Source organism: Protopterus annectens, chromosome 2.part0, assembly GCF_019279795.1.
Source record: "Protopterus annectens isolate FY-2018-M chromosome 2.part0, PAN1.0, whole genome shotgun sequence".
In the NCBI taxonomy this organism is placed as follows: domain Eukaryota; kingdom Metazoa; phylum Chordata; order Ceratodontiformes; family Protopteridae; genus Protopterus; species Protopterus annectens.
This window is the reverse complement of record NC_056728.1, coordinates 114,885,775-114,912,372: the sequence shown is the minus strand read 5'-3', so window position 1 is coordinate 114,912,372 and position 26,598 is coordinate 114,885,775. Positions and strand designations below refer to the sequence as shown.

General features: G+C 39.9%; 1 protein-coding gene across 3 annotated transcripts in view; it reads right to left on the bottom strand.

The window, feature by feature from the left end:
• Positions 1-290: 290 nt before the first annotated feature.
• LOC122792986 (diacylglycerol kinase beta-like) overlaps positions 291-26,598 on the bottom strand; it is a 4,078,579-nt gene continuing 4,052,271 nt past the window's right edge. For all 3 annotated transcript variants that reach the window (XM_044060599.1, XM_044060600.1, XM_044060601.1), the window contains one exon: positions 291-6,209. In XM_044060599.1, the coding sequence (XP_043916534.1) occupies positions 6,111-6,209 (99 nt within the window). In that variant the 3' untranslated portion in view covers positions 291-6,110. The remainder of the gene's footprint in view (positions 6,210-26,598) is intronic.

The window sequence follows — 26,598 nt, the reverse complement described above, 5'->3', positions numbered from 1 at the left end:
TGTTTTATGACAACGTTTCTTGTCACTGTAAAGAAACACTTGCTTGCCATTACTAGGATGTATAATAACAATTCAGTATGCATGTGCAGTGTGATGATGGCACATTTTGCTGGAGCTAACTAGCTTTTTGTGTTTTATGAAGTACAGTTATGTTCTTATGCACTTTATTTAGTGTTTTTTGTATGTAATGGCAGCAAATTCACTCTACTGTTGGTGTTCCAGGTAATTTTTTTATACTAGTACAACATTATATTGGCCACCTAATATTTTTCTTGCATGTAAATTCTGTACTTACTTTCAGAAAAAAAAAATAGCCAGTCAGTGGGATATCAAGATGATATACACTTACTATATTTATAACACAGAATACATTATATCAAGACTTGCATTTTTGCCATAGGAGCATGCTTTACAGACAATGTGCAACTAACCTCAATGTCTGCTCTCTTTGTTGTGTATTTTTTCTCATCTGCAGTACACTAAGTATATATGTAACTCCCCCATGCATGTTTGTTTTTTTGTGCACTCATTTCTTTCTTTGTTTAGCTATAACATTTGTAAATTGTGTAGATAGGCTGGACCATGGGCCTTTTGTCAGTCATGACCTGGACCACAAGAGAAGGATAAAAGCAACACATGACATTAACATTTAATACAGGTAATCAACCAGCATGTGTTCTGGCAAATGGGAAGAAACTAGAGTACTTTGCAAAATCCATGTGGACATAGAACATTTAAAACCAAACATAGACAGTGAGAAGAGGTTAGATTGGAACACCTAACCCTGGTGCTGTGAGTCAGAAATATTGTAACTAAGCAAGCATGCTAACCCTGCTGCTACTTATTTAGCCTTGATATTGTTCCTTGGAATGAAATCTTTATCATCATTTTCATCCGGTTCAAACACCGAGTCACTTTCTGCAGTATTTTGCAAGTGGCTGATTTGCAGAAAGGCAGTCCTGTACCAAGCTATGTTTTTCTTATTAGCAGTGCTATATCTATTTATATATTTCTCTAACACACACACTCTCTCTCTCTCTACAGATATATATATGTTCAGGGATGTGGGGAATTTGCTCCATACTGGGATGGTGCTGGGTGATCTTGTTCCCTGCAAAAAAAAAATGTTTTGCAACATTGTCAGTGTTGCTGCTTTGACTATCAACCTCCCAAGGTTTTTGTTTTTTGTTTGCTTCTGGTTTGAATAATCTGATGTTGATTAAAGGAGCTACAATAGGGGACCAGTTGTGTAGTGGCATATTAGTGAAGGTCTTTACCTCCCATGCACAAGGTACATGGTTTCATTCTTATCTTCAAAGGGAAATTATCTAGGCACCAAATGCCCTGCAAGGGCAGTTAGTCTAGTACTTATCTATCAACCAATGTGTCTTATTTAAAATGAGGGCTGGCATAATGGTTACAGTGTTTACCTCAGACATACAAGGTACAGGGTTTGATTCTTATCTTTGGACCATTCCTGTTTACCAATGCTAACATTCAAAGCCTCTGGCTCACCAAATGTGGAGATGACCATAAATAGGAGCTATTATAGATTGCCCCCAAGACACCAACATTATACAAAAAAGTTTAACACTTTCAGCAATCCACAAAGGTTTCTCACCAGGAGAATTCAGGACATGAATACCCTGCCCTATACTGGTCACCTAAATGCTCTGCCTCTGCATTCAGTCTCCTAAAGCTGCTGAGAGGGGATCGTTGCCTGACTTACAGTGTTTCCTCAGAATCAACCCTGATGTATTTGTTGCACATGTGCAAAACAAACTTCACCAGAAATGTTACACCCGGGGATTTGAACTTCACTCATGACATAAACAGAACATGCTGGAGAGACAGATATGGGTCCCAAACGATGCCCATGCTATTGAATAGGCTTCCCATCCATGTAAAACAGAGATCATCCCTAACCATATTGAAATGAAAGCCAGAAAATTGGATTTGAAATTGTAAATTTTCCCCTGGTTTGGCTCCCATGTCCCTTATGGACAGTAGGCATCAATAACAAAAGTATCATCCTAACATCCCATTCTACAAACCCCTTAGTTACCCCCTACTGACATGCCTCCCACCCACAGAGATGCCTGTAATACTTGGGTCCAGATGTGTTTGAGGTGCATGGCTAGGTTTGTAAGGCTCTTCATGGTCATTAGTTTAGTAACAACCTATGAAACTAGGAAACATGGTTTTGTCAACAGCAGCATCATTCCTTCCTTTCTTAAGAGTCATAGCATGCATGTTTTAATTTAATTAAGGACAGATTTCTATAGTATTTTATTATTTACACTTATTTAATGATCCTCAAGTCAAATCATTGTCTGCTGTATTTAATTTCCTGAAAGCAGTTTTCCCCACCAAAAGAAACATTATTCAAAGGATTGATATGAAAAAAATGTTTTACAATTCTAAAGACTGCAGTTTCAATAATTTTGCTATTTAAGAGGTCAAAACATCTCACATAGTGAACACATGCACTCCACTATTTTTCTTTTATCTTTGCTCTTAGGTTTTGCCAGTCATTGAAAACCAAAATTAATATTTTGATGCAACATATATGCTTTTTTTTTCAGAGAGAATTGGAAGCTCTGCTTCAAAGCAACTATGATATTATAGTTGCATTTATGTTTAAGGCATACTAGAGGGAAGGAGAACTTCTAAAAAAAACATTTATGGTGGCATGTAGTAAAGTTAGAATATTTAGTAGAAAAATGTTTGCTTAGCTCATTAAAAAAATCACTACTCATCTGAATGTTAGAGTAGTTATCAATTTTCTTAGCATCTTAAGTAGATTCTAAAGAATGTTTAATAAAATATATTGATAAAAAAAATAAAAGTTAGTCATGCTCAAGTTAATGAAGCAGTGTTCATGATAAACCCTTACTATTAAAATATCTCATGTTCTGACCATACTTATTGATTTATTTTAATGTCATGAGTTGTTAACTATGACTATAGGCCCTTTTGGGTTGGAATAATAATGGAATTCAGGCAGTTTAATTGACTTTTTACAAAGTCACACAACAAACACCTGAAGTGAATGGGCTGATGGGATTTAACATCTGAGTTTTCAGTTTTGCTATCCAGTATTTTAATCTCAATAATTTTCTGGTTTATTTTTCATGCATGAGAACAAAACCACCACAAAGAGGGAGTTTTTAAAAGTATGGTCATGACTTAGTATTTTTGCATTACATTTGTTTTTAAGTTAAAGCATTATGAAAACCTGTTTAAGCCTTACTTGAAAAAAACAAACATATACTGCCTGTTAATCTTTATATATTAGATGTACTACTTTTTGAAATTATTTGTGTTAAATAAAATGCAGATATAATAAATATACAAATTATATACAGAAAAGAACACTAATGTAAGAAAATAAAAAGTGTCATAAGTGTGTTTCACTGTCTTTCATATCAATTTAAAATGTTAAAATGACTAAACCTTTGAATATCACATACAGGATCACTTACTGAAATAAATAGAAATCTAGAACCTTGGTGATCTAAATAAAATGCATAATATTGACTACTAAACAAAAAATATAATATATATAGGAATGAAATCTGCAGTATTGTATTACTTCAAACAAAGCAACTCTTATTTTTTGTTGGGACTAGTATGAAACAGCTGACTTCACCTCCTGTCTCTTAAAGATACAAGTACAATTTCAAAAACTGGAATTTGTATCTTAGATGTAGCACAATTTTGCTTAGTGCTGCAGAATGACATATAAATTGGCTTACAAACAGAAAGATGAAACAAAAACTAAAAGCGAATTGCACCTCCCCATTTTGTTATACTGACAGAACAGGAACATGCTTGGTAATGCAGACTGGTGTCATTAAAAATGTTAAGAAGGTTCCACACCACTTTCTGTGGAACTGGGTATTCAGTATGAACCTGCGTCTTGTCTCTCGATGGCTTGTTTTTATTCTTTTTGTAACTGTCCTGAACAGGTATCTTCAGTGAGAGCAAAGTTAGTTTTGTAAATGACCCAGTGCAAGTAAATTCACAGAAATACTTAGAGTAATAGGATTTCCTTTCTATGCTCAAGAATTTTAAATGACAGCATTACCCAATTGGAAAATTTGTTGCATCACAAACGTTTGTTCCTTGTCTTTTTCCTGGAGTGAAACATATAAAGAAAAACATAATGGGAGTCCCTCTACTTCCTAGTTATAGCTGATTCTGATGTTTCATTTTGGCATTAATGGCAATCTCACATCAGTGTTGCAGCATTTGTCATGGCATCTATTATATATAACAGATACCACTGAGGACAGAAGGAGCAACTACTTCAAAACAGCAACGGCATTAAGGAAAAAAATTAATTAGATCATTGATTCTTGTTAAAAGAATCTATCTACAGAACAAATAAAAAAGTCTTGAAATTTGGTACATGGTCCTTGGGTCTTTTCAGTGTAATTTGTCAGTTTCATGTGACGATCTTCTTAGCTCAGCTAGGAACTATAGCCTGGCACTACAGTTATGAAGATGAACAAAATAAACGTTGCCTTCTTTTTTCAAGACTCTGAAAAAGGCCAATAATAAAAATCAAAGACAGTCATAAAAAGATAAACGACAGTCTTTCCATTGACAGAGAAACAAAGCTGACTGTCACAGCACTGCAGTGTAAATGAATGGATAGACAGGACCACAGAAATGCTTTTGTCTTTATGTATTTTTTTGTAAAAATGAACATTGGATATAAAATGAAATGACATTGCATAATAGCTCTCATCAGACCATTTTAGGAAATGAAAACTGGTAAATAATACATATCACTTAGTTGGACACAGGAGATGCAGTATTTAAGGAAATGTCAAATTAATATGAAAGCCACTCATTTTAGTCTGCAGGTATGGTTGTACTTTAATTGCTCTGTAGTAGTACACAGTGCATTACAAAACATTTTCAGTCTGCAAGATGCTACATTTCAGGATGCAGTCTTAAGGCAGATCCTTTTGTCTACCATCCAAGAGCTGTGCTTTTGTTTGGGGTAAGCAGATTTATTTTTTTATTAAGCATTTTCCAGCTTTGCCTGCTGACTGTCATATCTCCTTCTCTTCCTACCAGTGAGCCGTATTTGTTCCTCCACCCTGGGTCTCTCCCAGGGAGGGTGAGTGGTGGTCGGCAGAGGTCATCATACAGGAGGACACAGCAGTGAATGCACACATGATGGCATATTGAGAATAAGGGACTAAATCTAATCCTTCTCCCGGTCAAGACAACAGATAGTTAACATCATTGTTGAGACCATGACAGTGTCCATGGTACAGGTTCATCCTCCTGTGCACATGCAATAAGAATTGCCACTGAAGCACTGACAGAATGCCCACACTCATGACGGCGACTTGTAATACCTTCCTTCTTCTACATGACTGGATAGCATCAGATCATGTCATTCCTTCTTTGGATGGGCACTCTCATTCCCATCTTGTATCTCTTATGCATTAACCAATCTCATGTTACTGGACTATATTGAGGCTTTTATGCCTGCATGTCAATGGAACTAGCTATGGAGACACAGCCGTTAGGGATGCTTTTGAATAATTTTTCAGAGTATTAACTTTCAGAAGGACTTAAGTTCTATGCTTTTACAATAAAGACAAATAATGAAAAAAGAAACATCTAAAATGCTTCTGTATAATCTCTGATATGATCTCAGTGGTGACTAATAACTTTCAATATAAAGCAAGACAAAGTAAAAATCAATTTTTAGAGGAGTAAAACTGATGAACTTTCTGCTAACAAGATCTGTTAATCTAGATTAACAGTTCTGTAACCCACATATGCTGTGCACTTTTGCTTTTCTGTATATCATAAATTAATACTGTGCATTGGAAAATATCTAAAGAGCAAAGTGTAAATTGTAAGTAAATCTTGGTCAGTGCTAGATTCAAACCTTTAATGAACCACAGCTTGCAGCAGAACTTGATAGTCTTTTGCAGCATCATTTTGCAACCATCTTCTGAATGATTCAGTTTTCCTACAGAAGGTCCAATGTAATAATGAAAATAAAAAATTAAACAATGATCAGTTGTCCACATGGCATATTTGCATTCTGTGATGGAGGCAGCCTTGAAAATATTCTGCTAATCTCTGCTCCGGTTTCTCCTCTTCAGGAAAAAAAAATTTGTTTTGATTGGAGGTCCTAACAGCATCGGCACTTGATTCTTGTGAGTAATTTTAATCTGAAATGAAAAAAAAATGATGATGATGTTAAATTAAATATCTTCAAATATTAAATGAATTGCAGTTGGTACAGAACTATGTACCATCCGTAGTGGAATCTTCACCCTCTTGGAATTTATTGATAAAATAAAGCATTTCCTTTAGTTGAACATAATGAAAGAACAATATGTATTACCCAATTTCTTTTGTATTTATGTTTGCTACATCTTAAATTCATTTAATTGCACATGACACTAATTTGCATAATAACTAATATCATTGCTTTGCTTCTTGTGACATCCACTTTCACGTTTTGATAGACGTAATGAAGAGAGTGAAGAAGGGAGAGTGAGGAGATGCAAGGTATGAACAGGTATTTGTTCACGTTAAGGGATGTAGTTTACCCTAGTGTTGAGCAAGAACAGAGCCAGCTTTTGACTAGGAAGCCTTTCAGAATGGGTATGAGTACAGACAATGCCCAGCAGATTTGCTAGGCTTGTAGACCAACAAAGAGTTTTTGGTCACTGGATCACAATGACTGACTGGGAACACAGTTGTGTAGAATATTTTTTAGTGCTAGACATGCAGATGGATACTGGATAATTTTATAGGTGGTAAGAAGGTGTGCATATGTTAGTTGATGAGGTAGTTCCCCCAGCTGTGAACCACAATGACAATCCAATAACCCAGCTGTGAACCACAATGACAATCCAATAACTTCTCCTAACCTCACATAGAAAGTGAATCCGGACTGCTGCCTCAGGAAGAAGGCAGCAGGTGTGTGTGTGTGTGTGTGTGTGTGTGTGTGTGTGTGTGTGTGTGTGTGTGTGTGTGTATGTATGTAATGCCCCAGTTGATTTATAATGGTGGCTATAGAGAGAACTCAGGATACCTGCTGGTTAGAGAATACCTCAGGCTTGAACCCTGGGTGCAGGTAGCAAGAACCTGAATTCCTTACCCACCACCATTTGTGAAACTTTTGCAGCTTTTTGCCTCATATTTTGTTCTGTTCTACCTCATAAAATCTGTGGTTTCTAAATTTTTAATTCCTTAAATAGTTGATGGTTCAGTGATAGCATTGTAGCTTCACAGCTAGAGGTTGTCTGGTTTGATTCTTGGTTGGAATGCCTTCTGTGTGGAGTCTGTATGTTCTCCCTGTGTTTGTGTGTGGGTTTGTTCTGGTGTCCTCCCATGTTGCAAAGATATGTGTCTGCAGTATTTCTCCCTGGGGCTCTGCTGAAAATTGCTTTTGTTCCAAGTCAGACTTTCCTGGTTAACAAATGTTAAATAAATAAAATTGGCAGTCATTTGAATTTCAGACTTCATATTCTTCAGAAAGTACATCTTCATATTCTTCAGAAAGTATATCTTCATATTCTTCAGAAAGTACATAGTAACACAACACCTTTTATTCTAGCAATTTTCTAAGTTTACAAGATGTTAAGAGGTTGACAGCTATGGTGAGAACTGAATTCACTAAATTGTAGCCATTTACGTTTCAGTCTTTATCTCTTTTATAAAACTACTGATTTGGCGTAGTGGTATGTTGCTCTGACTGTTTTGCACAAGGTCTGGGTTCCAGACCTGGCAGTGAAATGTATGATGATAACATAGCATTTTATATTAGCAACTTTCCAAGATTATACAAGCAGTGTTTAAAATGTGTCTCTGTTTCTTGGGCTTTTGCCCCCCCCCCCAATAAATTTTGGCTTTTTCCAGATTTCTTGTGCTGCGAAGTTAAGAGATATAGTTGAGTATCGAGTAGATTTTACAAAGAGCTGAGAGCTGCAGGGGAAGAGAACTTTAGTGCTGCTTATGCTAAATCGGCTTGCATTATTAATAGCACAACTGGTAGTGTACTTGCGTTTGATGCAGAAGACTGTGGGTTCTACTCTCACAGGCAGTGGATGTTGCTGTACTAACATTTTCCTCTTTGGTGAAGACACAGGCACTTTATTTGTAGATGAAATAATGAAATATAAAGTTGTTTGCTAGCAGCAACTTCTTCATTAGTTATAGATCTCTTTAATGTGGAGTTATTTAAATGACTTTTACTTCTTTAGAGATTGTGCATATTTACTGATACTGGTGGACTGTAGAAGTTTGAGTAGATTTTTATGATGGAAATGTTTCAGTTGGGCAGATTTGTCATTATTGGTGCATGCATTTTGTTTCATTGTTTAATGGAAAAATGTTCAAAACAATAAATTTAAAACACCCTCTAACTGTACTGTATTATACAAGGAATATCATTTAATACAATCAGGAAGGTGTATCACACAACAGATGTATGTCTTGTGTGCAAGGGGCCTATCATTTGAAAAAAGCCCAAAGTTAATCTTTATACTAGTCAAATGTATTTTCTTTGAATGTGGATTTCAACGCTGTTTCAATGAATGTGAGTTTCAAAGTCAGAGAAGTTTTAATGCTAAGTCTATTTTCATTGTGAGACTGCATTGTATTGTTTGGCAGATGTCTTAGTGTTTGTGCTGTAAAATGCAAAATAAAACTTTCAAATGAAATCAAAATTGTATTTGTAAAGCAGTATGCACATTATAGTGTTTATGGTAAATGGGGTGAAATAGCCAAGTAATGGGACATTGGAATGGCTGCAGGGGGGAGGCTCCATTCGACCATGATTTTGTGAGGGGGAAGGGAGGCAAACTCAGACAGCCCTGGCTGAACTATATCTCTCAACTGTCCAGATTTTCACAGAATGAATAGATTTTTGCTTCTTATTTTTGGTTTGTTCCTCATAAAATTTGTGGTTTTCTGGCAAATCATTTAGGAATTAAGTCACTAAATATGACAGACATTGAGTTTCAGACTTAATAACCTTTACAAAAATGCATGTTAAAGCAAGACCTGTTACTCTATCAACTAAGTTTATACAAGAGCATTTTTTTGTACTGTTTGTATGTTCCCCCAATATATTTGGCCTTGTCCAGATTTCCTGCGTTAACAGGTTGAGAGGTACAACAAATAAATTGCTTTATAGAATTAGGCATATCCAAACCTTTCAACTGTCCCTGATTTTGGCTCAAGATGTTGCTCTCCCTCTAATAATCCTTCAGCAAAATGGCAATTTTGGAAGAAAATGTGGAGGGTTTACAATGAATAAATTACTGTAATAATCAGAGTTACAGATTACTTTATTTCAGAAATACATGTAGATTCATTTATTTTGTCAGCTGCTCAGGTTAACAGTACTAATATTAAAAAAGTGTCCTTCTTTGACAGGTTCCCAGCTGTATTGTGTGGCTATTTTATATTTTTGCATCATATTTTTGGTCCATTTTTCATAAGATTGTGGTTTTGTGGCAAATTAGTGACAAATCATTAAAGACTGAAGTTAGAAAATAATGACAGACATTTGAGTTTCAGATTTCATACCCTTCAGAAAATTCATACTAATGCAAGACCTACTATTCTATTAGAAAGTTTATAAGAGCAATATTTAAATATTGTTCTTATTTTTGGGCCTTTGTCCCATTTCTATGTATGACTTTGTCCAGATTTCTTGCTCTGAGGTTGAGAGGTATGACAGATGTGTGAGGGCCATCACAGTCAGCCATAGACATTTCAAATTGTGACATACTTGTTGCACCCACTTCCCCATGTAGTGACTCTGGATGTGTTCAAGCAAGGGAAGGAGCAGTTATGCAGTGTAAGTGTGCAGAGTATCCCCCCATCCAAGGTAGACACAAGTACTACAGTGACTTTTCATCTGTCCTTGCTTGATTTTGCAGAATGTTCTGGTTTTCTGTCATATTTTTATACTGATGATTTATGCTTCTTATTATTCAGAAAGTGTCTATTGCTCTGTGTTTAAGTAGCAATGCTTTCATGACCACCAGGTAAGCTTGTCTGAGATTGTAAGATGCGAGTAAGCTTTAATAAGCATACGGTTAAAGAATTGAAAATGCATATGACAGTATTTGTAATAAAGGACTGGATTACAGTATTTTAAGAAGCTCATTACCCTTGTTGGAGACTTGCAGTCATCTTTGCAGGCTTTACCCGTAAACTAAACAGAATGATAATCTATCATGTGTGGACTATAACCTTTGCAGTAATCCTTTAAGCAATTTATCTTGAGCTTGTTTCTTGTTTGCTGTTCATTTTTTACTTTGATCATGTTTTCTCCATGAAACAAGTAGATAGTTGTTGTCAGGCAGCAGGGTTTTTCTTTGGGGTAAGAAACATTTTTACAAGTGGGGGTATCATAGAGATTGCTACTTTCAGCATGTTACTTGGTACTTTTATAAAGCTGAATATAAATTATAATTAGAACTGCAGTGCAAGGAGAAGTGGTTTGAGTTGAGTGCTGCTTGTTTTTCTTATACTTGATTTTGACTGGCATTTCAGTAATGTATTTAAAAAGTATTTTATTTTTTCATGCCTCACAACCTTTTTGTTTCCATTTAGATATTAAGTAAGCTGTCATGTAGCCAATGTTTTTTTCTACACTTCATTTTGTCTTGATTGGACTCTCATAATGACGGTTTGGCACCCAGGGCAGCGTATTTTAATTAAAGTTCCAGTTTTTTTGAGGTTTTGAGCATAGCCCCTCCCCTTTCTAGTTGGCCACACCTCTTCCCATTGGCCCCATCCATTCAGCTGTCTCCTGCAGCCCCCCCTTTGATTTGAAGTCACCAGCTGCCACTGCTTTTTAGTGCTATACAGTGGTGGGTTCTGAAAGGGTTATGTTCTGCAAATTTAGCAATTTTGTTATAGCGTTGTCAAGTTTTGATTTTTGTGATGCTTGGAGGTTAGTAAGAATGTGAGCACCATAAAGAAGTGTAGGGAGGAGATAAGTAGTGGCAAGTGTAGCTTTAGATGCATTGATGAGAAAGGTTTTGGCTTTATAAAGCATCCCTAAATTTTCATGAGTTTTTCTTATGCAATTTTGCATATACTGGTCAAATTTAAGATTATCATCCCTAATAATTTGCCATGAGAAGTGACTTCAATGGTTTTATTTTCAAGAGATAGGTCTTAAAATTTTTCATATGAGAGTGATTTGGAGAAACATTTCTTTGTTTTTTCTTCAGGGTTGAGCATCAGTTGTGAGTTACAAAGCCAAATTTCAGTGTCTGTTAAAGCTTCCTGAGCAACTTTTTGTTAAATGTGCAAATGAGTGTGGTGTCATCTGTGTACTGTATTAAGGAGGCCTTTTGTGTTGGTGTGTGGAGGGTATTGGCTAGAATGTTAAAGAGGAGGGGACAGAGCCTTGTGGTACACTGGTGGTGACGGGAGGTATGGAGAGAGGATAAAATGCCATTTTACTGAGTGATAGGTAGCTTTTGAACCATAGAAGGGTAGGCTGAGAGAGACCTAATGAGGACATTTGAAGCAGACGTTTGCTATGCTGAACTGTGTCAAAAGCTTTAGACAAGTATAGAAAGAAGGTGGACACGAGTTTGTCAGTGAACATTCTGCATTGGGCAGGTCTTCAAGCACTGCAATACTGGTTGGATAGGGCTGACATATATCCTCCTGGATTTAATACTCTAGTGATATGTTTGGCCGAACATGTTTTGACCAAAATGTGTTTTATTTTCAGGAAGAATGCTATTGGCAGATACAAGGTACTGCTATGGGAGCTTTGTTTGTACCCATATATGCTGATTTATTTATGGGGTTCCTGGAAGAACATTTGATTTATGACAGTCATCACAATATTTCTATGGGGGGAATTGGACATTTGGAGATGTTACCTCGATGACTGTTGGATGGTATGGCGAGCGGATAAAAGTAATTTGTTGGAATTTGTTCAATATCTCAATGAAAATAAATGGAGCATAGAGTTCACATTGAATTGTGATTCCAAGCAAATTAACTTTTTAGATATTATGGTTGTTAGGATTGCTGATGATACTCTTAGCACACATGTATTTCGGAAATGCCCCCAATATAACAATTTATTGTTCGCTACTAGCCTGCATCTAACGACACATAATCAAAAACATACCTAAATCTAAAATCATGCGTATTAAGCGCATTTGTTCTACCAGGGGCAGCTATGAGACCTACCACAGAATTTAATTCATAGGTTTCAAGAAAGGGGCTACGGATATGGCAATATTATATCTGCCAGTAACTGGGTTTCTAAACAGGACAGATCGGATTTGTTGGAATATAGAATAACAATACTATTAGATTTGTCACTACAAATGGACATAATATTAATGTCATCTGGGATGTTATTAACTGCAATTGGAACATTTTATTAGCGAATAATGAACTTAGTGAGGTCCTTACTCCTAGGTGCCAGTTTTCCTATCGGAAGGGGCAGACTTTGGGGTCCTATTTCAGTCACTACAAATATCATGGGGGCATGCATTCTTCGTATCAACAATTGGAGCTTATTGGGGGTAGATTGTTGGGTTCATGCTTAAATCAAAACAATTTTCTAGTAGAAACACCAGTATGGTTTACAATATAAAATTTTTGATAATTGTGGTATGGACTGGCTGATATATCTAGCAACTTGCTCAGCCTTTTATGTCGGGCAAATGTCCTACCCACTACGTATACGAATGTGTGAACATTTTAGTGATATTCGAAATAAGAGATTATCTAGTGCTCTTAATAAACATACTATGGTACACAGTTAGGCAAGATTTACTTTTGTTGTGATAGACAAAATCCAGGGAGATAGGACAAATAAGTTAGGCTGGCATGCTCTATTAAATACAAAAGAAAGGACTTGGATTATAAAGTTAGGTGGGTTATTCCCCCTGGTCTTAATGACCATTTATGATTAGTAACAAGCTTGTTTGTGCAACGACTAATTGTTAATTATGTGCAATTAACCTAATGTGAGTATATATATATATATATATATATATATATATATATATATATATGAATATGTGTGTGTGTACTTTGTTGCTTTGTTGCACAGTTTGAGTTATCACTAAGGAAGGCAGTTATGCCAAAACTGGTTTGATTTTGGTGTTGCCACAATAAACCAAGTTATTTCAAGTGTTATGGATTAATGTAGGATATCTAGCTGTATTGCTCTCAGGAGGGATGTAAAGGACAGTAATACATATTTGTTTATAATTGTTTAATTTTAGGAAAATAATAAGAAGATTTACTAAACTGAACTTTATAAATTTATTCTTAAGAAAACATATTTTTGTAACAATTATTGTTAAGAAAATATCTATTTGCTTATTTTTACTGCACTATCTGGATGCATTTTAATTATGCTTGTATAATGCAGTGCAACAGTATTACAGACATTGCACAGGACTGGATGGTGAAGTGACAGGAGCTTGGCAATCTGGAAGGATCTTGCAGTACAGCCATTGTTCCTCTAATTTTAAGGTGACCACTAACAATGTTATTAGGGTACCTCGTGAGAATGTTTTCTGGCTGCTTCCTACAGGATATGTACTAGGAACCGGCCACTGAATGGGGACCCTGGGACAGACACAGTACATGAGTGATTATGTCTGTCAGGTCTCCTGAGATTGCTTGGGGCTCTCACAGGAAGTCTGGCCTACTCTTCTCAGCTAACTGCCTCTGTGGCCCTCTCATGCACAAGTGTTACAAAACAATTGTGGGATGGATGGATACTGTAGCTCAACTTTGTTTCTGAATTTTGTTGTAAGTCGATTGGGGCTGAAAGGTGACCATTGCAATCTTATCCATGTTTCATAAATAAATAAATAATAAAGCAAGCAAGCAAACAATATGTACATGAATAAAATAAAATCCTACAGTTTCTTAATTTTATTAATCAAGAAGGAAGGCTAATAAATAGTTTTCAATGTCAACCTTTGAGTGAGGAGGATGCAGCATGAATTCTGGATACAGAACTGGGATAGCCAGTTTATATTTTTAATGGCTGATACAGACTTTGAGATCAAACCATAGAGATTCTCAATTTAGTTTTGGAGATGGCAGCACATTTATCACCGCACTCATAGACTAAGGCAAGAAAATTATCATCACATATATCCAAACAGCAGGTAAATATTAAATGACTATTAAGAGATGCTATAAATGGACAGAAAAGTAAAGAAGTCTTTTTGTTGCTAGGATGCAAAGTCCGACATTCGGTAATCTTATACCAAAATGAGTTCAGTGTTTGACCAAGCTACATTACCTGCCCCTTATTCCATGTGTCAGCAATCTAAAGTAAAGGCACCACAAGCATAAATGCTATCGGCCACAACAATGTCTTCTCTAGATTCCAAAGGTCCTTGGTTAGCCAAATATAGGTTCATAGGTTCATAGGTTTATACTAGGCTATCTGCCCTAAGGCATTTATAAGCCTAGCCCAAATTTTTGTGGCATATGCCACCCCTTATATGAAAAAATACTGTGCCCATTAGTTTGTTGTGCCTCTGTCCAGCAGTGACACAGAGATGATTCCCGGGGTAAACCTACGATCTCCCATCCACAGGTCTAGATTTCTCTTGAACAGAGTCAGCGAGGTGCTCTGCCTCACATGGACCGGGATTTTATTCCACAGCATAGGGAGTCTCTGAGTGATAAATATATCCCTCCAGCATGTCCTATTTATATCCGTGCTAAGGTTTAAGTCGCTTGCTCTAGTGGTTTTGGTGGATTTGGATTTTTTGAGGTGGAGCATGTCCATTAATTCCAGGTTGGACATGGCCTTGTATGTCAGGCACATGTCACCTCTGAGCAGACGGTATGCGACTGAATAGAGCTGGAGTTTCTTCAATCTGGCAGCATATGACAGATTTTGGAGTCCCTTTATCCTTTTGGTGAGGAACTTTTGGGGTCTCTACAATTGCTGCAGATGTCGGGTGAGATACATCCCGAATGGGGCATTGTACTCGATCATTGGTCTGATAAGTGAAGAGTACAGGGGAACAATGACCTCACTAGATCTGGATGTGAATCCCTTCATGATCAGGTGGGCAATGTAGAAGGTCTTTCTAACCACTTTAGCAACGTGGGTGTCAAAAGAAAGGCCACTGTCAACCTGGGTCCCCAGGTCCCTGATAACCTCTTCTGTGCTTAGTGGATTGCCACCTATATGGTAGCTTGGGGTTACCTTGTTTTTCCCGAAGGGTATGACTATACATTTTTTGGCGTTTAACTTCAGGCCATGGCTCTGGCACCAGCTATCTGTTTCCGTGAGTCCCTTCTGAAGGATATCCGTGTCCGATGCACTTTCCACTATGGCCCAGTTTGCAGTCGTCTGCAAACTTTGTCAGCCAAAGTCCTCCCATGTTGGCCTGTACTTCTGAGAAGTAGATGCCAAACAATAGGAGCCAAGGACCTAGCCCTGTGGGACACCACTTGTGACCGGCTTGGAGTCTGACACAGCGCCAGCAACTCTAACCCTGTGGGTTCTGTCCTTAAGCCAGTTTGCAACCCATCTTGTGACATATGGGTTTACATTTAAGCTGGTAAGTTTTTCTACAATACCCGAGTGGGGTATTGTGTCGAAAGCCTTTGCAAGGTCAAGGTAGGCTGTATGGACTGCCTTTCCTCATCAATGGCCTTGGTGACTGTTTCAAGAAGTCGACCAAGTTCAAAAGGCATGATCTTCCCTTGACAAAGCCAAACTGGGTCGGGTCCAATGTCTACAAGTCCCCTATATCTTTGTTTATGAGCTCCATTATGATCCTCTCCATAGCTTTGCAGACTAGACTTGTTAAGCTTATGGGCGGTAATTACCAGGGTCCGTAGAGGCGCCTTTGTGGAGTGGGACCACAGTTGCCGTCACGCCAATCCTTGGGCACGTATCCTGTGGTAAGGCTGGGATTAATCAGCTGCCTTGTGTGCGGGTTTAATTCCACATTTAGCACATGTAGCACACAGCCGGGACACCATCCGGTCCCATTGATGCTGTGTTTTTAGCTTTAGAGAGAGCAGCTTTCACCTGTGCATTTGAGATGTCCGGGAGGCTACACTCGGCTGGGATAGTTATCTCTCCTTTAGGGGGGGGGGGGTGAAGTTTGCACTGAACCTGTCTGCCAGTATGTTGGCAATGTCTGTGGGTTCAGTGATTTTGTATCATTTTGGACTAATTCTGAGCATATCTGGGAGTTTCCACCCAGGTTCCTAACATAGCTGAAAAAGGCCTTATGATTGTCCTTTGAATCCATGGCAATTTTTCTCTCAAAATTGGCCTTAGTTGATTTTATGAGTGCTCGTATTTTTTTACTAATAATGATCAGGGGTGACTTCCCTTTTATGGATTTTGTTCTATCATGTAATAGCTTTCTCCTCTTATTGTAAAGTTTGTTAATGGCTGGGGTCCACCAGACTGGACATTTGCCCTTTGTGGAAAGAGTCTTGGTTTTATTTGGGATTGCCTGATCCATGCAGTCCTGGAGGTGTTCATAGAAGGCATTTGTAAGGGCTTCCAGAGCTTGGGTTGTGGTTTCCTCTGGCTCAGGGGCCTTGAAGGATACCACACCAGTCTTGAGTAGTGTGAAGTTTGCTTTAGAGAAGTTCTTCACTATGGTCTTTTGTTTGGGGTGGGGGCGGGATGTGGATTTCCAGTGAGATTAGTTTATGATCAGATCTCACCAATGAGGGATATACTTCGGTGTGGAGCATTTTGTCCCCATGTTTGTGACAATGAGATCTAGTATATTTTCTCCTCTCGTGGGAACAGTGACTAGCTGTTCCATGGCATTTGAATTTATGAACTCCAGGAACCGTTGGGCTAGAAAGTTAGGGCTTGAGTAATGTTCCCAGTCTATATTCGGGTAGTTGAAGTCACCCAATATGATGGTGTTTGGAGATACATTTATACCCTCCAGTGTCTTCAGGAAGGCTGTGTGGGTTTCCTGAGTTTGAGAGGGTGGCCTGTAGCATGCTACAATTTGTAGAGCAGTTTTGCCTATGGTTAGTTGCACCTGGATGGTTTCGAAGCTTTGTGCGTTGCCACCAACCTGGAGGTGTGGGTATCCTTTATGAATATGGATACACCCTCCTTTTGTGGTGTGGTCCGGGTTTTGGGGCGGAGCATGATATGAGGTATAACCTAATAGTGCCGGGTGCTCTCAGGAGCCTTGAACCAGGTTCCAGTTACAGCACAGACATCGATGTTCTCCATACTGAGAAGGGCCTCGAGTGCGTGCATTTTGAGATTTAGACTTCTGGCATTGAGCAGCATTACCCTCAGTTTCTTCCCATTTTTGTTTTCTAGGGTGGTAGGTTTAGAATTTGAGCCTTGCCTAAAAAAGGCACTATGGGGGTGGCAAGAGCCTTAGCCAATATCTGGAATCCCAGGGGTGACAGGTGCAAGCCGTCCCTTGCGAAGCAGTGTGGCTTGTCAAGCATGTCATCCCAGGCAGACAGACAATGGATCCCCTTTGAATGACACCAGACAATAAGCCAATTGTTAAAGCTGATCATCTTGTCTCTATATTGTGGCATCATTCTTGGTGAAGGAAGTATACTGCTCAGGGTTAGGGTCATACCTGCCTGGGCTACATAATCAGAGAGCTCCTCTATGTCTCTTTTCATGTAGTCCAGGGAGGTACATCTCAGGTCGTTCACACCAGCATGGACAATGACTGTGTCATATTTGTACTTGCCGTGGAGTGACCCGAGTGCTTGTGTTATGTGGCGGATTCTAGCGCCCGATAGGCAGCTTACTGTGACCCTCTCCTTGTTCAGCCTGGTGAGTGGGACGTCAGTGTGTCTGACTATGGAGTCACCTATGACAAGTATGTTTGGTGTTGTATTTGGCCTTAAGGGCTGTGACTGCTTTGCACACTGCTTTTGTGGTTTATGTGTTGCTTGTGGGGTGTCTTGAGGTAGCAGTTGTTTGGGTGTCTGCTTTGGAGGCCTCTGCTGTTTAGGTAAATTTTACTCAGAGCCTCTGAGTATGTCTTTGTGTGTTTATGTGTTTGATTCAGTGGAGTGGTAGCATTATGTGAGGCTGGTTTTGTGGTGTGTGTAGTTGCCTTCTCCTCCTGTCTGGTCTTGCCAGTCCTGAGTTGAGAGAGCTCAGCCTCCAGTTTGGCTAAATAGCTGCATCTCTCGCAAGTATTTGTGTTATGTGGGAGGAGGAGAGGGTTGTCTGTGTACATGAGGCAGTTATAACATTGCCTCAAGATTCCCAGATTCACCAGCTGGACCGGAGAGGAGATTGACAACTGACCTTTGGACATGCTAGAATAATATTGGGAAATCCTTAATTGAAAACAAGGGCCAGTGGGGAGTGAGGGTGTAGTGCTTTAATTTTTAGTGCTGACTTATATAATTGCTTTAGTGAGCAAGTGCCAGGTAACTTGAGTGCAATGTGTTACAAGTAACTAAATGCAAAACGACAAACAGTAACTTTCTTTCAAGTGAAACAAGGAAATAAGTACAGTAAGCAATGCAGATATCACTAGTGATCCACAGAAGCGCTGAGAAGTTGCCTATTAGGTGGAATTAGCTTCCAGGGAAATAACAAGCAAACAAACAACAAGCATATAAACAAAGCTAGATTCAGCAGGCCTGGATCTAGTCTATGCTAGAGCAAACAAGGTGTACCAATTTCAGTAAGATACAGTTCAAATATTCAGGCACTATAAACCTTTAACCAGAAATTTCCAGCTCAGAAGGGCAGAGCCCAGCCTCTTCTCCCACAAGAGTGCAGACCACAAACCTTCTTAATGTAAAACAACTGGCCTGAAGCCCAAGTGCCTAAACCAGAACTAATACACTTGGACACTGGGCTCTCAATCAGCAGTTCCCAACTTAGAAGGATGAATGCTACCTGTCCTGCCACCACAGTGCTTGCCACAAACCTTCCTAATGTAAAACAACTGGTCTGAAGCCCAAGTGCTTAATCCAAAAGACTAGAATGATAGCTACACTTTAATCAAGTTACAACCGAGCAGTAATAAATACCATTGAATACTTTAGAGAATGTCTGGATTAGTGCTCAAGTTACACAAACAAAGCCAGATCCAGCAGGCCCGAATCCAGTCTATGCCACAGCAAACAAGGCGCACCAACTTCAGTAAGAAACAGTTCAGATATGCATGCACTATAAGCCTTCAACCAGAAATTCCCAGCTCAGAAGGGCAGAGTCCAGCCTCTCCTCCCACAAGAGTGCAGACCACGAACCCTCTTAATGTAAAATAACTGGCTTGAAAGCCCAAGTGCTTAAACCAGAATTAATACACTTTTAGAATAACAGACACATATCCAGATAAGAAAAAATTTGCAGTAGACCTGTAGTCACAAGAGTCCAGATATATCCATGGGCATTCAAGTTAAGACACAAACCATACTTCTTAATGATCCTAGATTTTGTAGAACATCCCTGATGTTTCCTGTTATTTTTTCCCTTCTCATAAAAACTGTGGGAAGCAGAAAGAAGCTGAACCAAATGGGACTGCTCATAAACTATGCTGACTCAGATGCTATACATGCTGTCAGTCAAGATACTTGGTTAAAAAGTGCCCAAACTATATAATTCTGTGCAAAGTATTATGCATAGTGGTGGACTGTCCTTGATGTGGTTTGAACCTAACCACTGCCAACCACATGTGAAGGATTGGCGGCACCACTACTACCCAATGTGAAGAATGAGGTGACACCATTATCACAACAATGGATGAAGTGATAGCACAGAAATGCACACACATCTGCTTCAATAATTAATCCACAGAACACAACTTGGCTCCAAGAGCATAAAGGGAATATGCACTGCCTTCCTGGATATGGCTTCCAATCTCCATACCCAAATCAAATGGTGCAATGTCCACTTACAGAGTCCCACCCTCTCTCTCTTTCTCTCTCTCTCTCTCTCTCTCTCTCTCCCTCTCCCTCTCTTTGAACTATTGTTTTCCAGTGCCCCTTTATGTTTTTATCCATGCTAACTGCCTTTCACACAAAGTATTATTTTCATACACACACACACGCACACATGTGCACACACACACACACACACACACACACACACACACACACACACACACACACACACACACACACACACACACACACACACACACAGACTTCCCAGGGAAGACTGGCAGAATTCTTCAATTCCCCACAGCTTTTTCCTGGCCTGGTAGTCCTTCCACTACTCTGAAGTAAGTCAGAGACTTCAAGTTATCTCTCTGATGTTAAATAAAGCCAACTATGAAATTCTGTTATCAATATATCCTTAACTAGTAGTCAGCCAAAGCAATCTTGTAGACATGAGCCATAAACCATGCTTACCAACTGTGTAAATAGTGGTCAGCCTCTTCTCACATAAACAGTGCATAAATAAACTTATAATAAATAAATACTAGCCACTAGAGCTTAAAGGAAAACAATGAATTTTGAAGAATGAAGAAAATGGTAAAACTTCAGAGTAAAATATACACAGGTTGGCACACAAGCAAAGACAGTAAATAGAGATATGTTGCACACAGAAAAAAACTCTAGACATCCCTGACTAGCTTGCTATGAAAATACTGCCCCTAAAATAGCTAATGGTCACAGACAGAGCCATATAAGAGACGTATTGACATTTTTTCAACTACTATATCTTACAGTTGTAAAGCTTATCCCTTCACCAATCTCAGTGTCCATGACATTGTGTTGCTAGGGAAACACATTCCCTGGGATTCATGAAGCCTGCGCCAGGCGCTGGAGTAGCGTCAGCGATCTAACACCAAATATGGCCGCCGAGCGATTCAGGTACGAGCTGTTTCCACGTGCGCTACCAGCATACACCAGAGCTGCGCAGCTCCCGATGCATGTATGCTAATTACCCCATGCGCAGCAGTGTAGCATGCAAATGAAGGTATATAGCAATTTATGAAGTGGTGCAGGCGTAGCTTAAGCATGCAAAAATGTAAACCAAGAAAAAAAAAAAAAAACGGTTTACATTTTGTCAAACATAAAATCAGAGCCATGAAAGCGGACCAAACTTACGTATTATAATGTTAATATATACCAATTGCTAAATATATAGCCAATGGCATAAAACAACATGCACACCATATAAAAAAATAACATTTAATGTCATGTCCACACTAACGCAAAGTAAAACTGCAGTGCATCTGTGTGCAAACGGGATCACAAGGAAAATATATTTAGATGTCATAAAACTGCAATGTAACACAAGTCATGATATCCCCATAATAGTCAATGGCATGCATGCTACACCACAACCATGGCGCAAGGGTTGCTAAGGGTCTGTGACAGTGTTCCATGCAGTAACTAGGAATTAGCAGTCAATGCTATGCAAATGAGTCAAGTATTACTGAATCGCAAATGCCCTGCCGGCGTAAGGATGTACCACACGGTGTAGCGGTACAACACCGAGGAGTGGCCTGGAGGTAAACATGACATCAAGAGATGGACGCGCCACCGTAGCTGTAAGCACATTGGATCATTGCTAATCCATGTTGCGTGTTGCTAAGCAAAGCCGCAGGATAGGGGTGTGGAAGTAGCCATAGCTTTGCTTAGCTGACAGCACACAAGGTAACTGAAAGTTCATGTGAACGTGGATGAAAACGTGCATGAAACCCGGTAAATGGCTGTGCAAGGTGTGCACCACAGCTGAAACAGAAAGGATATGGGAAGACAATAAGGAAATGCTGCAGCTTGGTAATTGGAGTACAAATAAGTAATTAAGACCTAGAAACTCACAGTGGGCCATAGACAACAGCTAACAAGGCTGCTAGCAGCTACCTGCAGAACAGGAAAGGGGAGGTGCCGTACAGCAAAGAAAAGAGAACTGTCACAGCAGAACAAAGCAAACTTGCAGTAGATCAGCTACATAACACATTTCCCAACACAATCCTGGGTTGTGAAAGTACAAAACAAGAAAGCCGGCAGCTGGATGCATGCCTGACAATGGGAGGGGAATCGGGTTGAAAATTGAAGTAAAGGGCAATAGATGAATCATGGCAGCCAAGCGTAAGTCAACACCAAAGGCACCACAATAGCAGTACCTGCTGTCAAAGCAATAATTAAGATACTTTGCAGCTGGAATAGCACAAACATGCCCAATTACACCATCATCATCCATTGCACAATAGTATAAGGTGTAAAAGCACCTCACACACACTTGTGTATTCCCAGACACTCTGCACCATTGGTGTATACAGATGGGGAACTTTTAATATGTACATGTTAGGGGCTGCCATAGCTTTGAGTCACCTGCATGTGTTGGAGACTGACGGTGGTGTGGAGGATGATGCTGACAACCATCACAGGCACCGGAGGAGAAGAGTGTTCATACCTAGGGTAACCTACCAGGGGCTACATGATCTGGAGATAGTAGAGCATTACAGGGTGGACAGGGACATCATACAGCAACTTGTTGAGCTGTGCCAGCCATGCCTCAGAGCCAGAAGTAACAGCGGGGAACCCATCCCAGTGGACACGAAGGTTTGTGTAAGCTTGAGAATACTAGCCACAGGTACTTTCCAAAGGCCAACTAAGGATATCATGGGGGATCTCACAGGCATCAGCATCCAGGGTACTCCACCAGTTCCTGGATGCCATGTTACCACATGCCAATGAGCACATATACTTCCCCCAAACGCAGGAGGAGTTGGCCAGCCATATGCGTCTCTTCCACCATGTGGCAGACTACCCGGAGGTACTGGGTGCAATTGACTGCATGCACATACACATCAAGTCACCACCCAGTGAGCAGGGTAGGTGCTACATAAACCACAAGGGATTCCCCTCCATCAACTGCCAGGTCGTGTGCAATGCCCAGGGCATTATCATGGATGTGTGTGCTGGCAGCTCAGGAAGCTATCATGACTCCCACATCTGGCATGCCTCACAGCTGTATCAGGTACTTGCCAGGGGGGACATCCCATATGGCCACCTGGCGGGGGATGCTGGCTATGCACTGGAACCGTGGATGATGACTCCCATCAGAAATGCACACACAGCCATGCAAGAATGCCATAATGAGGCACACGCAGAAACCAGAATCATCATAGAGATCATGTTTGGGATGCTGAAATCACGGTTCCCACTTGGACATATCTGGTGGAGCCTTGCAGTACTCTCCAGGAACGTGTGTCCACATCATCACAGTATGTGCCATACTACACAATATGATCCTGCGGAAACAGCTGCAGCAGGGACAGACTGGTGAAGGCCCTCACAGCTCACCACCATTGCCAAGGGCCTCACAGGCACAGAGGGACTCAGACCATGAACACCCTGTGCCAGCCCCAGTAGGCAGATGGAGGCATACCCAGTATGCCCATGCCTTGGCAAAGAGGAAACGTATAGCACACACACTTACAGTGCAGGCACTCATGGACTGACACCCTTCTCCACCTGCACACACAGCAAACATGGATGGCACACACACACGACCACCTGTAAATTGTCATGTATAGATGGTCTACTGTGTGCATCCTACATAGGTAGCCCTAAACTATTGTACACACAACCGCCATTGGAACAAGGTAAATCAATACCTGAACAGTAAATTAAGCTATCAGCATGTGTCCATACTGTATGTACAGGTTCATAGATACATAGATAGGTACATGCCCAACTGCCGAGGCCACTCATAAGCATAGGCAAAAAGTGTCTGCTGTCGCCACCCCATCGATTAACTAACTGTCTGTGGATCAGAGCCAATTGTGGGATCCCTGGGGTGTATCCACTGTTTCCCACCCACTCTGCAAGGATTCCCTGTAGTGTTAGTGAGGGGTTTTGTATAATGTAATCAGGGATGTAGTTCCAAATAATGGGGAGTATCCCTCACAGGAATCTTCACAGATGTTTACATGTTACATAGTATACCTTAAACACAGCTTGCATATATAGGTAGTTCTCCACAGAATAATAAACATGTGGAAGACACAACTGCTGAAATGTGCGTTAATCACCCTTGCACTACCAGTGCCTGCTCTGAGAGGTAAGATATCACTGCTAGGATTAGAACACGCAACCATGCATACATTCATCACAATAACATACCACTAAGCTACCTAAGATGTACCAATGGCAATCGTGTATACTGACAGGATAAAACACAAAAGGTAGGAATGTGTTGAAATAGGTCAAACCAGCATGTACCCAATGAAAGGTGTATGTTTTATATATATATATATATATATATATATATATATATATATATATATATATATATACATATACATCATCATCATATATATAAAAAGAGAGAGAGGGAGAGAGAGAGAGATATATGTTGATATATGGGGATATCAATATATATGTAGATATATAGATAGGTTAACAACATGGAAGTACATATAAATGGGATACCTACCGCATACGATTGCTTTACATACTGACGCGTGTAATCCCGAGGCTTAAGGTCCGAAAGAACACAGTACCGAAACACCAGATGTGCGAGGTGTAAAATCATGATGTTAAGGGACAGTTAGTCAGTGCTTCTGGTGTTGCGGTTCAGGTAGGTTACTGTGTGTAAGTGTGTTTCTTAGGGCTGTAGTGTGTGTAAGTGTGTGTTCTGGGTGTGGTGTGTGTGTTCTTGGGGGACTGTAATGTGTTGGTGTAGGTTAGCTTTGTGCATCTGTTTGAGTGACCTAGGAGGTAGAATATTAAAGTAGGGGGTGGTATGGGGGGCACAGACACCTACATGGGGGGTGTAGGGGGGTTTGGCCACCTGCTCATACGTAGTGTAGGATGGTTTGTTTGGATGTGGTGAGTAGCCGTGTGTCTGTGTGTGCGTGTGTGTGTTCCATGTTCGTAGTACTTTCGCGAGTTACTGTCGCTGTCGGTAATGTGGGGTATGGGAGTCTGGTCCCGGTACTGTGAGCGTCGGACCTCTGTGGTTTCGGGATTCTGTAGGTATCCCGTATACAGCAGTTGAAGTGTTCATATATGTGTATAACATGGACCATAGCAATCACACATTCCGCCACTACCAACCTTTATGAACAAAGGATATGGAGAGTATATGCCTATACAGTATTACAAATATGTGCTATGGACATGAGTCAATGATAGTGTTACCACCTGTCCCACTTTGCTTGGGACTCTCCCTCTTTGGGCAGTTGTGTCCTGACCAAATATATTAAACGTGGCAAATGTCCTGGGATTGTAGGACATAATTATGTCCCATATGTACTGTAATAGTTGCATACAATAGTTATTTCTGTATCTAAAATACCTACATGTTACAAGAAACAGGATAAGCAACTAAACTGCTACAAGAATAAGCTTATATTTAGGCAAGAAAGGAAAGTTCTATCCCTTGTACTGACCATGGGTTTGTGTCGGCCCGAAAATATCCCACTATGGCCATATGAAAAGGTGGCAACCCTAGCCAAAGAGGGTCAGTCACCAACACAACTATGATGACTACAAATACCTATGACAGAAATACACAGCGTTCATGTAGCAACACTTTATTACATTCAGATGTATTACTGAAGGGATTCAAGGACTAACATCACCTGCATGCTATACAGGAACCACATAACAGTGCCTTAATGAATCAGCCTGCAATTACCATTGTATTAGTCCACAAAAGGATAGGTGTTCAAATAGGGAAGGAACCCTCACGCACATATCGATTATGTATAAAAGCAGTTCCTTCACACTTGCATCTGCTATGCACACCCACCATCACCCCCACACCCAAACATATTACAATACAAACTGTAATAACATCACAAATCATTCACTCACTGTACGACATCTGCAGAAGCCTTAACATACCTTGTCAGAGACACACTAACATGCCCCCATGTGAAATAGCTGCCGTTATACAATGGGACAGCTGCAGGGTTTGTTTGTACTAATTCCATTTCAGAGGGTTGTGTGTACACCAGGATGTGTTAGCAATTACTGAGTAACAGCACAGTATGCTACACTTGTACACCAAATCAAGGATGTCTGGTGAGCACACTCTAAACCACATAACAGTTCATGCATAGCCATACAGCCTTGAGCTGCCCAAACATCCTTGCCAGACTTAAACATCTGCAGAAGTATCAGGTACAAACAAACCCTGCATAAGTAGCAATGTTCTGAAATATAACAACTGTACTCATATGTAGAACAAAATCGTCTAGCCATTACACACAGTCCACGGGAGTCATGAAGCTAATATATTTTTGTGTGTCTCCATATAGCTGTTGAAATATATCACAAACAACACATCCAGGCCATCTTCCTGGAAAGTAAGGCAAACAGACAACGCCCAAAAGGAGTACTCAGTTGTACACCACTGTTGCCATGGTATTGGCTAATGGAGTAGCTGCACAGCTGATGTGCATCTAATTAACTACTTTGGAACAGCAATTGGTGGACAGGATACCACATGTTACTGATATGTAACGAGAAAAGGCTGTGTTATCACACATTCAAACCATCTGTATATACCAGAGGAACATTACAAATAACATTGAAACACAAACCGAAAAGGATTGAATCAACTGTTAACGATACGTTGGGTTACTAATAAGGTATGTAGAACAGTCATTATGTCTG